The 19,137-nt window shown below is 37.2% G+C and overlaps 1 protein-coding gene across 6 annotated transcripts in view; it reads right to left on the bottom strand.

Annotated features, from left to right (window-relative positions):
• Positions 1-7,933: 7,933 nt before the first annotated feature.
• SAMD9 (sterile alpha motif domain containing 9) overlaps positions 7,934-19,137 on the bottom strand; it is a 31,227-nt gene continuing 20,023 nt past the window's right edge. For all 6 annotated transcript variants that reach the window (XM_073809711.1, XM_073809710.1, XM_073809713.1 and 3 more), the window contains one exon: positions 7,934-14,013. In XM_073809711.1, the coding sequence (XP_073665812.1) occupies positions 9,254-14,013 (4,760 nt within the window). In that variant the 3' untranslated portion in view covers positions 7,934-9,253. The remainder of the gene's footprint in view (positions 14,014-19,137) is intronic.

Raw genomic sequence — 19,137 nt, 5'->3', positions numbered from 1 at the left:
CTCATATACAGAAAGACTATTATTTTTGTATGTTAATTTTGTATACTGTGACCTTGCTGAACTCGATTATAAGTTCTAGGTGGGTTGTTTTGGTAGATTCCATAGGATTTTGTATGTAGAAAATCACATAATTTTCAGTTTTTATTTCTTCCTTTCTGATCTGTATATTTTTATTTCCTTTCTTGCTTTATTGCATTAACTTGAACTTCCAGTACAATGTTGAATAAAAGTGGTAAGAGCACACATCTTAGCCTTGTTCTCATTCTTGGGGTATAAACAATTAGTCTTTTACCATTAAGTATGATGTTAACTGTATGGTTTTTTGTAGATGCTCTTTATTAAGTTGAGGAGGTCCTCCTCTATTCCTAGTTTTCAATGAGATTTTATCACAAATGGATGCTGAATACTGTCACATGATTTTTCTCTATAAGTTGGCATGTTATGTAACTTTCTACTTTAGCCTGTTAATATGGTAGTTGATTAATTTTTGAATATTGAATCACCCTTGTATTTTGGTATATACTCCACTTGCCATGGTATATAATTCTTTTATATATTGATGAATTCTGTTTGCTTATGTTTTGTTAAGGATCTTTTGTGTTTATGTTCATGAGGGATATTGGTCTTTTCTTTGGGTGAGGCACTCTCTTTGTCTGATTTTGGCATCAGGGTAATTCTAGATTTATAAAATCAATTAGGAATGGTTCTTCTATTTTCTGGAAGAGACTGTATATAATTGGCATTAATTTTTCTTTACTTGTTTGGTAGAGTTCTCCAGTGAAAGTATCTGGGCCTGGGGACTTCATTTTTGGGAATTTAAAAATTATATATTCAATTTCCTTAGGGGTTATAAAGTTATTCAAATGATCTAATTTACACTGGATAAGATATAGTAGTTTGTACTTCTCTGAGAATTGGTCAACTTTATCTAAGTTGTAAAATTTATCTGTGTAGAGATGTTCATAGTATTCCCTTATTATCCTTTTAATGTTTTCAGAGTCTATAATGATATCCCTGTTTCATTCTTGATATTGGTAATTTTCTTTTTTTTCTTTGTCAGTCTTGCTAGAAGTTTGTCAATTTTATTGACCTTTTTTAATTAGTAGCTTTTTAAAAGGTGATTTTCTCTATTCTGATTTCAATTTCACTGAATTCTGCTCTTATCTTTGACTCTAGTATGTGTTGGTGTGGCTTTCTTTGGGTTTATTCAAGTGAGGTTTCCTTTGCTCAGCTTTTTGAATCTGTACATTTATATATTTTGCCAACTTTGTGAAGTTTGTAGCCATTATTTCTTCCAGTAATTTTTCAGTCCCGCCCTCTTTCTCCACTCTTACAATTACTGTTAAATGAATAATAGATTTTTTTTTTTTATGGTCTCACAGTTCCTGAATCTCTCTGCAATTTTTCAGACTGGTGATTTCTTTTTTTTAAAATTTATTTATTTATATTTATTTCTGGCTGCGTTGGGTCTTTGTTGCTGTGCAGGGGCTTTTCTCTAGTTGCAGCGAGCGAGGGCTACTCTTCGTTGTGGTGCGCGGGCTTCTCATTGGGTGGCTTCTCTTGTTGCAGAGCATGGGCTCTAGGCGTGTGGGCTTCAGTAGTTGTGGCACTCGGGCTCAGTAGTTGTGGCACACAGGCTTAGTTGCTCTGCGGCATGTGGGATCTTCCCGGAACGGGGCTTGAACCCGTGTCCTCTAGCATTGGCAGGCAGATTCTTAACCACTGTGCCACCAGGGAAGCCCCAGACTGGTGATCTCTATTATTCTATCTTCAAGTTCACTAATTCTTTCCTCTGTCCCCTGAATTCTGTTGAGTCAATCCTTTGTGTTGCCTATTTTAATTATTGTGCTTTTAGTTCTAAAATTTCCATATAGTTCTTCTTTACATCTTCTATTTGTTTGCTGAATCTATTTGTTTGCTGAAACTCTTTTTTCATTTGTTTCAAGTGCCTTCACAGTTCCTCACTGAAGCACTTTTACTATGTTTTAAAGTCTTTGTTAGAGAATTCGAATCTCTCTGGCATCTTGGTGTTGGCATCAATCAATTGTATTTTTTCATTCATTCTGAGGTTTTTTAAATTTTGGTTCTTGGTATGATGAGTGACTTTTTTTTTATTGAAACCTGTACGTTTTGGGTACTCTGTTATGAGGATCTAAATCTTATTTAAAGCTTCTGTTTTAATTGGCTTTTGTGACATCACTCTGTCAGGGAAAATGGCGGTGCCCTTTGCCTTGCTCCTCCCAGTTGGGGATAAAAATCCAGCTTTCCCACTTGATTTCCATTAACACCTGAGTGGGGCATTACTACTGAACAAGGGTGAGAGTTCCGGTTTCCCATTTGGTGCTGATAACACCCTGCATCTTGTTGTTTCTTTTGATCTCTAGGTCCCTAGCTACTTTACCTTCCATTCTCTACTTTTAAAAGCCATCTTTTGACATCTTTTGTACTTAGTGAAAAGAATAGGGGAAAATGTACCTACCCATCTTCATAAAAGCTGAAATCTGTATTTTTAGCTTTATCTGTAATTATGTTTCTTTTTCTTTAATTATTTTATGATCAATCATACCAGAAGTTTGTGTATTTTGTTAGTTTGTTTCAAAAAGCCAGTTTTTGGTTTATTGAGCTCTTCTGTTTTCTTCTTCTTTTTTTTTTTTTTTTGCGGTACGCGGGCCTCTCACTGTTGTGGCCTCTCCCGTTGCGGAGCACAGGCTCCGGACGCGCAGGCTCAGCGGCCATGGCTCACGGGCCCAGCCGCTCCGCGGCATGTGGGATCTTCCCAGACCGGGGCACGAACCCATGTCCCCTGCATCAGCAGGCGGACTCTCAACCACTGCGCCACCAGGGAAGCCCTCTTCTTTTTTATAGCATTAATTTCTGCTTTTATCTTTATTGTAACATATTTAAAATTTTTCTTTGAGATATTCTATTTTTTTAATTTCCTAAGTTTATACCTAATTGATTTTCGTTATGTTTTATTGTCTGGAATAAGCAATTAAGGCCATACATTTCTCTCCATGCAACACTTTTGCCTCATCTCACAAGTTTTGAAATGTAATGTTTTAATTTTTATTCAGTTATAAGTGCTTTAAAATTTCCTCTTTTTTTAGTGTATAAGTTTTTTGGTTTGATTTTAAATTTCCAAATATATAAGGGTGTTTCTATTTAGTTATTTTTATTATCCACTTCAGACTTCCTTGCATTATAGTCCAAGAATGTGCATCGCTTATGCTTATTGTTTGAAGTTGATAAGACCTCCTCTCTAGACAATAAATTACCAGAAACTCAACCAACTAGTAGCCCTAATTGCAATTTCATTGACAGTTGTGGTATCTTTCCTAGAGAAGATTAGAATGATCTCAGGCACATGGTATGAGGGCACTGTTTTAACCAATGCCTTATATTCTAACCCTATCAGAAAAAAGGATCAGAAATGGACAGGAGTATACAGTCAATAGTTTTGCCCAAGGACTACATAAATTCTTGGTCCGTCTGTCATGATACCAGTTGCACATATCTGGACATCCTGCTGAACATCACTGTGATCCCTTATGTTGACAACATCATGCTAATCAAGTCAGATGAGCACAAGCTGGCCAGCACATTAGAAGGTTTGGTAAGAAACAAGTGCCCCAGAGGATGGGAGATAAACACTCTGAAGACTCGGGGACTGGTCACATCAGTAAAATGTGTCTGAGTCTGCTTTCAGAAGAACGTGAACTGCAACAGATTTTCTCACTAACTCTAAAGATACCTGAACTATTGATGCCATATTTAATGTAAGCTAAAATAAATTAAAAGAACATTATTGCTACCTTTTTGTTTATCATTTTTCTTTTGCTGATCCTGTGTTTGGATTTGTTGAAAGAACCAATGAAATCCTAAAGCCCTACTTCAGATCGCAGAATATAATGCTGAATGAAACACACTAACAGAATGAAGTAAACAGCCCATTTCTGTGAATGGCTAATTTTCCTTGTTTTATATGATCACTCTCATCCTATACCTAGTCATTACCATGAGCCAGTGCAGATCAACTTCTTTCTTATCCAATAAACTAGCTATAATTTTTTTTTCTGTATCATGATTTTGAATTAATGCTAAATTATTTTTAAACACTTAGCTCACTTGGAGCTTTCTCTACATTCTCCAAGATGTTTCTCTTGGAAACATCTCTTTTTGTAGACATTCAGAAATCAGATTGTCTTAGTTTAGTAAATGGGATCTGTTTTTATCTAGGACTTGGAACTGCTTTAATTTTGTTTTATTTGAGTTTGGTGTTTGTGATAGCCATGGGAATGCACTTTGCAGATCTCTAACCATAGGGAGCTTAACTGACCAAGGGCCTTTGCTGCTGGGCTTTGAAATCCATTCCTACATTTGAACCAAGGCAAATTCCATGGGCTTCTTGCAGCCAATGATTTATCAAAGCAAGAATACTAAGGAAGGCTGGTTTCTGGGATATCTGAGACTCCTGATGGCTGATTTTTGGTTTAAGGACTGTGATAGTCAGTTCTCCAGAGAAACAGAATAGGATGTATATATATTTATAGAGAGAGATGTATATACACACACTCCACACTCACATATTGCGTGTGTGTGTGTGTGTATGTTGCAGCTGGAGTCTGAAGGCAGCCTCTCTAGAATTTCTTCTTCCTTGGAAGACTTCAGTCTTTTCTCTCTTAAGACCTTCAACTGATTGGATGAGGCTCACCCACATCATGGAGGGCAAGCTGCTTTACTCAAAGTCTACTGATTTAAATGTTAACATTATCTTAAAAAAAAAAACCTTTGGACTTCCCTGATGGCGCAGTGGTTAAGAATCTGCCTGCCAATGCAGGGGACACAGGTTCAATACCTGGTCCGGGGGAGATCCCACATGCTGCAGAGCAACTAAGCCTGTGTGCCACAACTACTGAGCCTATGTGCCACAGCTACTGAGGCCTGCGTGCCTAGAGCCCGTGCTCCGCAACAAGAGAAGCCACCGCAGTGAGAAGCCCACACACTGCAATGAAGAGTGGCCCCTGCTCGCCGCAACTAGAGAAAGCCTGAGCGCAGCAACAAAGACCCAACGCAGCCAAAATAAATAAATAAATAAGTAAATAAATAAATTTATTTAAAAAAATTACCTTCACAGCAACATCTAGATGGCTGTTTGATGTAATATGTGGGTGACCAAATATCTGGGTACCTTGCCCTAGCCAACTGACACACGTCTTAAGTAAATCACTAAAATATGGGCTTAAACTATATTTTCGGCAACAAGGATGAGATGATGATAGCATTTCCCTAAAGGGTAAATTTCTGGATTTCAAACTGAACAATTGTCTCCTTCCACTAATGAAAGAAGATGCAAGTTTTTACTTACTTGGAATGTATTCAGTGGTGACATAGGACTCTCAGGCTATAAAGCCTGCCTTGGAATTGGAAACTCGTATACAACGTTATGATGATGGTATACATACATATTTAAGTTTTAAAAATACAGAAAAGAACAGAGAATTATAGTACACATACTTTAATTAGAGCTGGGCTTCTTGACAGTAGAGAAGGTGAAAAATCTATAAATATTTCAGTGCATATGAACTCTTTTCTAGTATGTTTTAAGTTGTGCAGCAGGAAGACCTTTGGAGGAGCAAGAAATATAAAAATAAGTGAGGTGCTTCCCTGGTGGTGCAGTGGTTGAGAGTCCGCCTGCAGATGCAGGGGACACGGGTTCGTGCCCCGGTCCGGGAAGATCCCGCATGCCGCGGAGCGGCTGGGCCCGTGAGCCATGGCCGCTGAGCCTGCGCGTCCGGAGCCTGTGCTCTGCAACGGGAGAGGCCACAACAGTGAGAGGCCGCGTACCACAAAAAAAAAAAAGAGAGAAAATAAAATTTTTTAAGAGAAATAACTTAGTCTATACAATAAGTGAACTTCCCTTTGGGATTACTTTCTGAGAGTTTTCTTTGCTAATCTACATTCCAAACAGCCAGAAGCAGAATCCCATGCAGTTTCCAAAGCTCATTTGTTCTGGTCACCATTTGTTTTGAGAGTGTTGATTAACATTTCCTTTTGAACACTGAGTTGTGAAACTTTTGTATTACAATGACCTAATCAATGATTCTCAAGTTAAAAAAATATCTGATGCCTTCTCACTCTAGGTAGGCTCTATCTGAATTGGGAGACAGAATAGGCAATTTGGAAAGACCTCTCGGGGAATTCTGTTCAGCTGAGAACTGCTGGCTTATGAATAGTAAATTATTAATATTTAAATCTTACATTCCAAATTTCTATTTTTCAAGACCAAATTCCATGGACCTAAGGAAAATATAAAGCTAAATAAAGAGAATTATGATAAATCAATATGCTTGTCAGATTTATCCAGCATGGTTCAGCTATGCTTTATTTGCAAAAGAAAAACTGACACACTTATCACTCTGCTGTTCCTTGGTAAAGTGGGCTTGGATGATGATGATGACGATGATTATCATCATTATTATTTTGAGCAAGATAAAAAAGTGATCGTGATCTTCTTGAGTTATACAATCATCTAACTTCCAAAGCACTCACAAAACTGAGCAAATAAAGCCAGTATCTGCATATTAGGGGAAGGAAACATATTGCTAATGGAAGCCACAGGCCTAGTCAAAAATAAATGTTTTATATCAAGTGGTAAAATAAAAGAGGGATTCTACCCCAAGACCACCACCTCGATAAGGACCCATGAGTTACTGCAGCTGCAAGGGAGGGTCCATCAAAGCCTTCTCAGTAAATAGCAGCCTAAAAAGCGGATGTGTTGGCACATCATTACAAGCCCCCACCCCACCCCACCCCATCATAGCCATTTGCTCTCCAGAGATGATCTACAGTTTCTTGCAAGGGAGAGATACACTGGCAGGGCCACCTCCCAATTCCAAAACAGGGAGAGGCAGTAGCATGGGGCTGGCCTGGGGCTCTGACTTTCTGAGGGTGGACAAGTAAAGCATACAGACAGAGCCCCTGCCTGAAGAATAATCAGATTTATCTGTGAAAAACAGATTCAGTGAGACAAAATGTTGTTAAATTTTAACTTTGGCCCTAAAATGATAGAAATACCAAAGTTAGGTGATACACCAAAATGTGTACTTTCAAAGTAAATGTCCAAGAAACAATTGACCTACAATAAAGACATAAAAGCATTGATAGCATAGAGCAGGGGTTGGCAACCTTTTTCTGTAAAGAGCCAGATGGTAAATATTTTAGGTTTGTGGGCTGTATGGTCTCTGTTGCAACTACTCAACTCTGTTGCAATGCAAAAGCAGTCAAAGCCAATACTTACAAAAATGAGTGTGGCTGTGTCCCAATAAAACTGTATTTAAAAGTAAAAGACAGGCTGCATTTGGTCTACGAGCTGTAGTTTGCCCACTGCTGGCACTGAGGAAGAGAGGGTTTATGAAGAGGTTCTTTTGGTGAAAGTTCTCCCAACCACCACGAGAACCTCATCCTGAGCCTAGAGAGGGGGGCTACAAGAGGACCACGTGGAGTGCTTGATGCATCCTCTTGACTCTATGGGGCACGTTGTTCCCAAGACTGGACGTTAGCTGCACTCCCTACCAATGGGAGAACAAACATCCATGAGTGTTTCTCATGCACCCCAGGTAGATCATGGGGGAGAGAGCATCTGCCTAAGCTGGTTTAATTTGAGTTCAAAAGGATCACCTGGGAAGGTAAGAGGACTCCAACAGAGACCATCCTCTTTAGAGTAGAACGAAACCTGGAGCAGAGTGGGAAGTGGCCCCAGAGAAAAAAATGCAACTGGACATTCTCATTTCTAAATTGAGACTGTGTTTGAGCAGAGGATTTTTTTATGCCAAGAGTGAATTGGTAAGTTATGAAGCTGAAATTTCATGCAGGAGCAAAGGAAAAACCTCCTCCAGTGAAAAAATTTGAATGGGATTGTAAAGACAAAACAGCATTTCTTGTTTGTTTTGTTTTATAAGTATTTTATAACAGAAAACTTCAAAAGCACAGTCCAAAGAAGAGAGAAGAGTCTGATGAACTCCCATGTGCTCATAATGCAGCAATTATTAACTCCTGTCGAATCTTGTTGCAACTATACTGCCCACCTACTCTCCTTTCACCATCCCCATACCCCATACACAGAATTACTTTGAAGCATATCCAATGTCTGTATTTCCTTTAACTTGGAAGTAGGATCCAGAGGCTTGATCAGATTCAGTTTCAATTATTTGGCGAGACTGTCTCACAGGTGTTGTATGCACTCCTACAGGACTTCCAGGCCCATGATGTCTGGTTCTCTCTCAGCAATGTTAATATTGATCAGGATTTAGGACAGTTTGATTCATCTGTTATAGTTCTTTATCAGCTTTTTATCAGTTTTAGCAACCACGGATGATTTCCCATATCCATAATTTTATTAGGAAAAATTACATTTTGATTACCTCTCACTGGTTGTGCATAGGCTATATGTATACATGCTAGAACACTGGGATCCCCTGGATTGGAGACTCATTAGTCTTTTCACAAGAGTCCTTTTTATTCATTAGCTTTGGAATTTTGGTGTATTTTTGTTTGTTTGGAGGTCTATGAGTTTGTCAGCTGTAGAAACAAAATTCATTTTTGCTCAACTGCCTGCTACTGCATGAAAAGGAAGCCTAATTCTCCAGCCTACTTACTTTGGTAAGATCTGCAGACCTCTATGGGTATGACCTTCAGAGAACTGGTTGGTCCTCTCCTTTGAAAGACCCTTCAGTGCCAAGTACATGGTACCTTTCTGGTCTGCCTGGTAGGAATAAATGTTTATATTGAGAGTTTTCATCTGTTTTTGTGAAACGGTTTCCCAGATATTGTAATGTCTTGGTACCGTAACTATTGTTTTTCAATTCTGAAAAAATTTCACATTTAAGAAGAAAGTAGACAGTCTTCCTCAATCCATGCCTTGGTTGGTTAATTGAGGGAGGTGGTGGGATTCTGTGTGGCTGAATGATTACATTCACCGCTCCTAATTCCATCCATAGCTCCTTATTTTGCCCTTGATGGTGTTGTCCAAGCCAAGGTAGATATTTGATAGTTTCCACATCTCTCATTCCTTCCTTTTCCAACACAGTCTATTTGAGACTCACAACATGCTTAAGAGGAAATATAAATATTGTCTGTACAGGGCTGAAAAGTCAGAGGCTGTATCTATAAATTTGCCAATTTAAAGTATAGATCTTGGGTCTAAAAAAATTAAGTGCTTTTGCGTCCACATTCCTGGAGGGAGAAGATCAAACTCTTAAATAACCTCAATGTCATAAGCAAGTGGGCCTCCAAGGGAAAACCCCAGGTAAAAAGATACTTTTTCTATGCTTCTACCACTTCTAAGTTGACCAAGAAAAGCAGGTGTGATGGGTATTGTGACTTTTTCATTTATTCCATATTCTATGTATAAACAATTATTTTCAGCTCTTCCCTTTAATCGAAGCAAAAGTTCTCGGACTTTTTCCTCCTTCCATACATCTCCACTGTGCCACAAGGAATTAATATCAGCTGTGTTTCTAAAACATTGGTCGATTTTTCCTTTGTGGACAAGTCTGTTCATATTGTTACCTTTCCCAAGAAAGAAATATGCAATTGGTTGCTTTGTACGATACATATGCTTATATTGCCCCCTGAAAGAATTTTCCAGTGACCGAGCATACTTTTCCATTTGTTTAGAATCTTGATCTAGTTGTTGGTTTCCTGGCCAGAATAACAGGCAGGCTAGGAAATAAGGTTCTGAAAATCGATAATTCATTCCTACTTGTTGCAAGACTTCTTGAAGCTGATCTTTCAGTTTTTTAATTGGCTTCACTAATTTGGAGGTAGGTTTAATACAGTAGAGAATGATGTTGGCCAAGATGAAATTTTGCTTTTCCCTTGGCAGGATTCTGACAGTGCACTGCTCAAAGAGAAAAGTATATTTGTTAATTATATCTTCCATGGTGTGTATAGCATATTCTTGAGTTTTGATAAGATATTCCAAGAGCCCAGAAAACTTGTCTGCTTTTAGAACTTCTAGCTTTCTCCGATACAGCTCTACTTGAAGTGGCAAACTAAGCTTTGGTCCAAGATCTTTGTTCTGTGATTCCTCTGAGGGACCGAATATATCTGCATACTTCTTAAAACATCCAGCCACCCTTTTCCGAGTTTTGGCCTCTTCATTTTGCTTAATATTGTTCCTGGGTTTTAGAAGGACAAAGTAATCATCAAAAAAATCAAAGGACTTTTTCAAAGAAAATTTCAAATTGGTTAGATAAGGAATAAAGTTCTTGAGGACTACTTTAAATTCATTGCTCGGATCTCCAGGAATATCATTATTTCCTGATATAAAATTGATCATATCTCTTTTACATAGTTCACTTTTATTGTCAAAAAAAGGAATGAGCTGGAGAATCTGGATTGTGTAGAGCCCAACTTCTATCTCCCCTTGATACCCAGCTATATTGTAAGTATCATACCGCCTTTTCGACTTCTGATAAAATCTTTCCTTTGCTTCATACTCTCTATCCTCACTTTGCTGTTGAGATTCTTTGAATGCATTTGAGGCATGCACTGCTGAATCCAAAAGATCAGATAGATCATCAACTGAAATGTTCCTGTTTCTTCCATTATCCTCTAACCACCATCTAATTTTACTTTTGTACACTTGACCCAGTGTGTCTGAAATATAAGAATTGGCAGATTCTATCTCTTTTGCTTTATTTGCCCAACATAGAGCACTGTTAAAGTCCTTCTCTTTAATGTAGAAATGTCTTGACAAGGCTTGGCAAATGAATGCATTTGGGTTGAACCGACGAATACCTTCAAGTAATACATTTTTAACTGCCACATTCCCTTCATCTCTATGTAATGCTTCAATGAATGGGGAAAACCAAGTTCCTGTTTCACCTTCATGTTCGTTGCGCTGTCTTGTGAGCAGCAGTGTATGCATATCTTCTAAAAATTTGCTTTTTCCTATACCAGTATCATAGAACACATTTTCTGTTAGCATATCCAGCATAATTTGACTTTTATCTAAGTCATAGCTTATCTTCAATTCTTCCAATGAGCGAATGGCAATCAAAGGGTGAATAATGCGTACTCCACAGTAGTTCCCACATTCTACCACCTCTGTTTTTATTAGAATTGTAGAGTAGGTGCCCATCTTGTCTTCAAGCTTTTCTGTTCCCCAGAAAGCTTTCTTGTTTGTGATTCCTAAGAACTTTTCACACTGTGATAGTGAAATGGTGGTATCAGGCACATATGAATTAAGAAGAGCCAGAAAAGAAAAGAGCTTTGCTTCCTTGGTGGAAGTATTTTGTCCTTTCAGAATATTCCTGACCACATTTTCTATGTACGTTTTATTAAAGTTGGTTTTCATAATCATGAAGGAATAAAAATCTTTAAAGTTTTTATGTTGCTCTTCAATTTCTTTCAGTTTAAGCTCGAAAGCTCTCTGTTCTTTGGAAGATAGATTTTGTATTAGGGCAATACTGTCTGAGATCTTTGCACTTTTTTCAGGATTCTGTGATCTCCTGCAATTTAGGATGATCACTAGAGGCCTCTCATATCGAATATACCTATTAGCTACAGCTGTCTGAATAGAGGCCTGCAGAAGATAGACATTATCTTGTTCTTCAAAATCATCAACAAGCAGTAGTACAGGTAAGTATTCCTGATTATTTGTTGTCCCATAGGTTATTAAATTAGTCACTTGTTCTCCAATTTCAGAAAAATCCACTGTCTTGTTTTTCAGCACAGCACATCTGAATTTCTTCCTTAGTTCCCAGAGAATATGCATGGCCAAGGTAGTCCCACCACAGCCTGGATGATGAAACAGATGAATAATTTTGACACATATTGGCTTTGAAGAATTTACCCAGTTTTGAATAATTTCTTCAAGTATTTCATATTTATCCCTTTTGACAAAAGGGGAAGAATAGTTTTGAGAAGAAAAGTAGAAGTTCCACCATGATACTTTGCCACCTCGATAGAAGTCTTCCTCTTTTGAGGCTTTGAATTCAAGTAATTTTTTTTTGTCCTTCTCTAAGAGTGTACCTTCACATTCATTTTCACAGAGAATTTCCAGGGCAGTCATGATATCTTCTTCTTTTTTCAGAAGGACAGTAGATGAACCAATAGATGGTAAAAATCTCTTTGAAGATTGAGTCACAGATTTTAGCTTAAGAATAGTTCCATTTATCTCTTCAAGACTTAAAGCAGAAACACATTGGCTTGATAATTCATCTTGCTGTTTCGTTAATCTTGCTTCAAGTAGATCTTTCCATCCCTGACATATGCGTGAATGTGTGCAAATACACAATATATTTTCCATTCCTTTGAGATCTTGGTAGAAAGCACAGAAGGTCTCAATGAGGGGGTCTCTTGGGTCATCCACAGAGGAGAGTAATAGAAATACCACCAAAAACTTCCCCCTTGGCATTATGTCTTCATGTGTAAGAAATGAAATCAGTTTCCTGACTTCAGACGCTTTTTCTCTTTGCCAGGAACTTGGATCTAAGGGTTTATATTTTTCACTGTCAAGGTCTAACCTGCCATTGCAGAAAATCCAGCTGAGTTGTTGATAAAGATTCAGACTAGTAATCTTCTCATTTGTAGTTTTCCCTTCCACATATAAACTTGGGAAGTGAAGGTTTGCTACTCGGGTTTCTTTGTAAGCTTTGACCACACCCTTGCTCACAGATTCAGGATCAAACTCCAACACAGCAAACCATTTAATTTCCTTTAGGAAATCTAAGTGTTTTATTTGAGTTGGATGGCATTTATTTATTACAAGAATGTACCATTCATAGTAGGAATTATCTAACAAATCCTGATTTCCTGTCAACAGTTTAACAAGCTTTGGTCCCTCACTCTCTTTTTTATTTGTTTTTACTCTGCATTTTTCTTCTGCTTCTTTCCTACATTCTGCCAGTCTTTTTAAATCTAATTTAAATGATGTGAAATATGCATTATTTTTCATGATGTCCTTAGTCCTGGCCCCATCGCGCACAAAGACTGAGAATTTTGGACTTTGTGTCCATGTCTTCTTGCTGCAATTTTGCATTTTAATCTGGAAATAATCATGTTCACATTCAGAATATTTTGGAACAACATCCACTTCAATAACAAATCTGTCAGATGGAGTACTATTTGGCATTAAAACTTCTACAAATCTTGGCTCTCGAATGCAATTCTTTGCTTTTTGGACCTGATGGTCTTCAAAATATTTGTGGATCATCAGATTGAAGTGGTCAATGAGGGCTTCCTTGGTGACAGTGGTGACTTCCACGCCAACAATTTTTCCATGGGGTTTGTCCTTGACTCCAAAATGAATAGTGCCATTGGTACGTGAATTCATACAAGCTGAAGCAAACCGGAAAACCTCATTGCTAAATTTCATCTTAACATCCTCTTCTGTGGCTGTTCCTGTATTCGTGAAGCATTTGAATTCATGTATTGGATCAATGAGATTGAGTGGTCCTGTTTCAGGCTGTAGATTAAAATTTAATTTGTAACGATATGGATCACTGAATTCATCAAAAGGGTATGATACACATGTTGGTTCTATGGATGGCTGCTCTTCCTCTGTGTCATCTATTTCATCGTTCATGAACTCATGTTTCAGTGACTTAGAACCTTTAGTAACTGTACTCATTGTACAGTCATTAACCATGTCTGATTTCTCTTTCTCCTTTTGTTTTTGCTTTGAAGTTTCTCCATTTTTCTCCTGTTTTTTAGGAACATTTTTACTGCCTTTCCCCCTCTTACTTGTCTGAAAAGGATCTCCAGAGGATGTTTCCAGCAACTCTTTGAAGAGATGTTCTATTTGGATAGCTGGTCCAAATGTTATGCCCATAGCAACAAGGTCTTCTTTAGTTAAGTACTTCAAGTTTGCGCCATTCACGTCTTGTGCAGTCAAAATTTCCCTGTGTTTTTGGTCAATTTTTTGACTTTCTAACCACCGATTTACATCCTCTTTTGTCCATTCATCTGTATTATCTGGTAAGTTAAGTTGTGCTGCCATTCTGATACCTATGTATAGAAAAAGAAAAATTATTTAGTATTTTTATAAGTAAATTTTAAAAATAGTTAATTTTTCAATAGACAATATGTACATGTCTTATAAAACTGAAAAAGCTCAAAAGGATATACATTCCATCTAATTACCCTCCTGAGAGGAAATTACCATTATCAGTTTCTTCTATATCCTTTCAGAGAAATACTACCAAATACAAAAGCATAAACACTTTTTTCCATTCAAATGGCAACATACAATACTCAATTCTCTTTGCTTGCTTTATTCACTAACTGTATCTTGGGGATGCTTCCAGTCAATATATATATAGAGAGAGATGTTTCATCCTTCTTAATGGTTGTTTTCTATAATGTGTGTTAGCCCTATTGTTTATAAATATTCAATTCTGCTATAGAAAATAAGAAAACCAAAGGAGGCTATATGAAACTAAAGAGAGAAGGATTATGATATGAGGAGGATACATGAAACAAGGTATAGAAGCAAGTAGTTTGTGAAACATGTTATGATAGACATAGATAAAGTAAATAGAGCATATGAGCGTTAAACATAGTTAGGAAGAGAAAGAAGGGCCAAATAGATATTAAATATTCATGCGGCACACTTGAAGCACTTTATATTTTTGACATCTTAATTGGGCCACCTACTGTTGACACCCATTCTGATCCTTTGCATACTCTAATTAAAAGACATAAATAAAATCCAGAGTAGCTTATCAGGCTAACTGATGAGTTAGAGCTGTGGTCAGGCACATATGCCCCTCTGCATCTCTCTGATTGGAGCAAGTGTATGCCACTGACACAGGTGCCTTGTATCTGTTGATTCCTCTTGGACAGACCTCAACTCTGGTTCTCAAAATCACAAAATCAGTGGAGAATGCTGATACTGCAGAGAGGGAGAGAGAGGATATATGAACTTGTATAACTCAGGTAATGAGATCCTTCCACCCCTCTTGTACCTTATCCAAAGTGTGTTACCCATCTCTTTCCCCCTGCTTTTTGTTGTGTATTTTAATTGATTTAATAAAGATGTGCCTCAAATACCTTAAATTGATCTGTGAGCCATTCTGTTCCATGACTTCTGGGATAGCTTGCTGGGTAGTGAACTTGGGGGCTACTATTATATCCATGTAAATTTTCACATAATATTTGGTAATAGCTAATTCCTGGGCAGTAACAAATGGCATTACTATTTGGTATTCAGATTGAAAGACTACTATTTGGAAAAATTATTGGCAATCTGGGTTGCAGAAATATAGCAATGGTTAGAAAAAAACACAATAGAATCCAGATAATAATAGTCAGTTTTAAGTACAATCCAAAAATGGCTCAAATAATGTGAGCCATTCCTATAAAATCACCATGGGAGAAATCAAATCAACAGAGAAGATAAGCCTGGAGAATAGTGGAAAATAGACTATATAGGCACACTTCCATGAAATAATACACAGGAATATTACCTACCAGTGGTACATAAAAGATCAAGGTTAGGATTTACCTTCCCGTCCAGACATAAAGCTGCCAGAGCAATTGTCCAATGTTAAAGCTATTATTTTTTGGTTAGTAACTCCTGCATTCATATTAAGTGAATAAAAGATATACCTTACAGCTACATTAAAACAAAAATAGGCAAAGATATGCACAACTGATGGAAATTTTACTCTATTACAATACTATGACAATCAGAAACCATGGAGATTTAATGCTTTCTAAAAAAAGTGAACTAGGTGAAATTTCTTTCAGTTATTTGGCCTATAGAGATTAAGAAGCTGAAATTTAAAATAAGCTGGGGAGAGAGAAAAGAGTGGAGGTGGGAAATTGCTTTAAATGTACTACTTTTTAAAGTAAGCCCCTTGTGTGGGACTATATCAAACTTAGACACTATGCATTGAAGGACACAATGAACAGAATGAAAAGGCAACTTATGGAATGGGAGAAAATATTTGCAATATTTTCAAATCATAGATATGATAAGGGGTTAATATCTAAAATATATTTTAGAAAACTCCTGCAACTCAATGACAAGACAAATAACCTGATTAAAAGTGAGCAAAGGATTTAGACATTTCTCCAAAGATGATATACGAATGACCAACAAACATATAAAAAGATGTTCAATATCACTAATCATTAGAGAAATACAAACCTAAAACACAGTGATATATCATTTCACATCTACTGTGATGACTACTATATTAAGAAACCCCAGAAAATAACAAGCATTAGCGAAGATGATGTGGAGAAATTGGAGGAACCCTTGTGCACTACTGGTGGGAATGTAAAATGATGCAACCTACACAACCTACCTTAAGAGAATGGTTAAAGGAAGTTTTCTAAACAGAAAGAAAATAATAAAAGAAGGAACCCTGGTACATTAGGAAGAAAAAAGAACACAGTAAGCAAAAATATTGGTAAATATAATAGACTTCTCCTCTTTGGTTTTCAAAATTACGTTTGATTTTTGAAGCACTGGCTGATATGGTTCTAAATGTATGTAGTGAAAATATTTAAGACCATTATATGTGGATAGGGTAAAGGGATATGAAGGGAAGTAGGATTTCTATGCTTCACTCAAACTGGTAAAAAAACCACTATTGGACTGTCATAAGTTATGTATGTATAATGAAACATCTAGAGCAATCAATAAAAAAGCCATATGAAGTGATACACTCAAAGTGATATACTCAAAAGTGATATACTCAATTCCACTAGATAAAAGTGGAATTGTAAAAAAACTTTCAAGTAACCCTCAGGACATCAGGAAAATAAGAAAGAAAATTGAAAAACATAAGTCCTAACATATAAATAATTAATTACATTAAATATAAATGGCCTAAATACAGACGTTAAAAGACAGAATTGATAAAGTGGATTAAGAACATGACCCAACTATATCCTGCCTGTAAGATGCTCACTTGAAATAAAATTATATAAATAGGTTGAAAAGAAAAGTATGGATAAATACATATAATACAAATATTAATCAATAAAGACAGGAATGGTTATGTTAATGTCAGATAAAGTAGACTTCAGAGAAAAGAAAATTACCAGAGACAAAGGCATATTACATAATGATAAAATGTTCAATTCAACAAGATGACATAACAATCCTAAAAGTGTATGTGCCAAACAAGAAAGTTTCAAAATGTTTGAAACAAATACAGAACTTTTCAGTTTTAGACAAATCCACATTTATAGCTGGATATTTTGACACCTTTCTCTCTATAATTGAAAGAAAAATTAGACAGAATGTTAGTGAGGTTACAGAAGAACTCAACACCATCAACCAACAGGTACCAAACCACATTTATAGAACACTCCATTCAACAACAGCAGAAAATCTTTCTTTTTAAGTGCCCAAAATAGACCATAACCTAAATGATAAAACAAGCTTCAACAAATTTAAAATAATTGAAATCATACAGAATATGTTTGCCAACCACAATGGAATCTTATTAGGAACTGATAACAGAAAGATAAGAGGAAACTCACTAAACACTAAAACTACACTCCTAAATAATTCATGGGCCAAAGAAAAGTCTCAAGTGAAATTAAAAAAATACATTGCAGTGAATGAAAATGAAAATACAACATACCAAAATTTGTGGTACGTGGTTAAAGCAGCATTGAAAAAATTGTTGCAATAAATGCATACGTTAGAGAAGAAACGTCTCAAATTAATAATCTAAGATCTTACTTCAAAAACTTAGAAAACCTTGAAAAAGAAAAGTAAAATAACCCAAAGCAAGCAGAAGGAAAGAAATAATAAAGATAAGAGCAGAAATCAATTAAACTGAAAACAGAAAACAATGGAGAAAATCAATGAAACAAAATCTGCTTCCTTGAAAGATCAGTAAAATTGACAAAACTCTAGCAAAACTGGCAAAGAATAAAAAAGAGAAGACACAACTTACCAATATTAGAAGTGAAACAGTGGATATAATTTTGAACTGCATAGACATCAAAAGGGAACAAGGGAGTAGTATGAATAACTTCACACACACAAATTTAACAACTCAAATGAAATAGAACAATTCCTCAAAAAACAAACTTCCACAGTCCATTCAGTATGAAACAGATGATCTGAATAGTCCCATACTTTAAAGAAAACTGGATTTTTAATTTTAAAGATCTCCCTACAAGGAAAAATTTCCAGGCCCAGACAGATTCACTGAAGAATTCTACCAAACATTTAAAGAATTAATGCTGATTTTATATAATCTCTTCTAGAACACAGTAAAAGACGGAATACTTCCCAATTCATTTTATGAAGCTCGTATTACCCTACTAGCAAAGCCTCTGCAAACCCAGCCTTCAGGTGAGCTCCCATGGACCAAGACTCCTGCCTCGCCCCAGTGCCAAGCCAGTCCCTGAAGCCTCAGGCTCAAAGCAGTCTCCTGCAGATCCAGGCTCCTGCCTCACTCCAGTGCAAGGCCAGCTCCCATAGACCCAGGCTCTTTGCCTGCCTGGTGCTGGGTTGGGTTCCAAGGACACAGACTCCAGATTGGTTCCTATAGACTCAGGTTCCTGGCTTGCCCCAGCCTCCAGGTTGGCTCCCGAGGACCCAGGCACATGGCCAGCCCCACTGTCAGGCTACACCTCATGGACCCAACCTTCAGGACAGCACCTGTACCCCAAGGCTATAGGCCAACTCCTGTGGGCATCAGAATCCAGGCCCACCACCAGCACTTCAGGGGCCAGGTCCACCCCATGGACCCAAATGCCAGCCTACCTCTGTAGACCCAAGCACTAGTCCAGCCCAGACACTGACCCAGGCAGCAGACCTTCCCACCTGAGGATCAAGCTCATCCTCAGAATCTACCAGACAATTCACCCACAATCTCTGGACAAGCTGACTGGTGAAGGGCTTTTCTGGCCTAAGCCCAGTCTGTAAAGACTGAAAGAGGTGCCTACTTCTTCAAATGTGCAGACAATAATGCAAGGCCAGAAGAATTATGAATAATCAATGAAACATGCAAGGCCAGAAGAATTACCAATAATCAATGAAACATGACACCATCAAAGGAAACTAATAAAGCTCCAATAAATGACCCTAAAGAAATGAAGATCTATGAACTACCTGACAAATTATTCAGAATAATCTTCATAAAGAAAGTCTGTGAA

Source organism: Tursiops truncatus, chromosome 9 (genome assembly GCF_011762595.2).
Source record: "Tursiops truncatus isolate mTurTru1 chromosome 9, mTurTru1.mat.Y, whole genome shotgun sequence".
Lineage (NCBI taxonomy): Eukaryota > Metazoa > Chordata > Mammalia > Artiodactyla > Delphinidae > Tursiops > Tursiops truncatus.
This window is presented reverse-complemented; position numbering and strand designations above follow the sequence as displayed.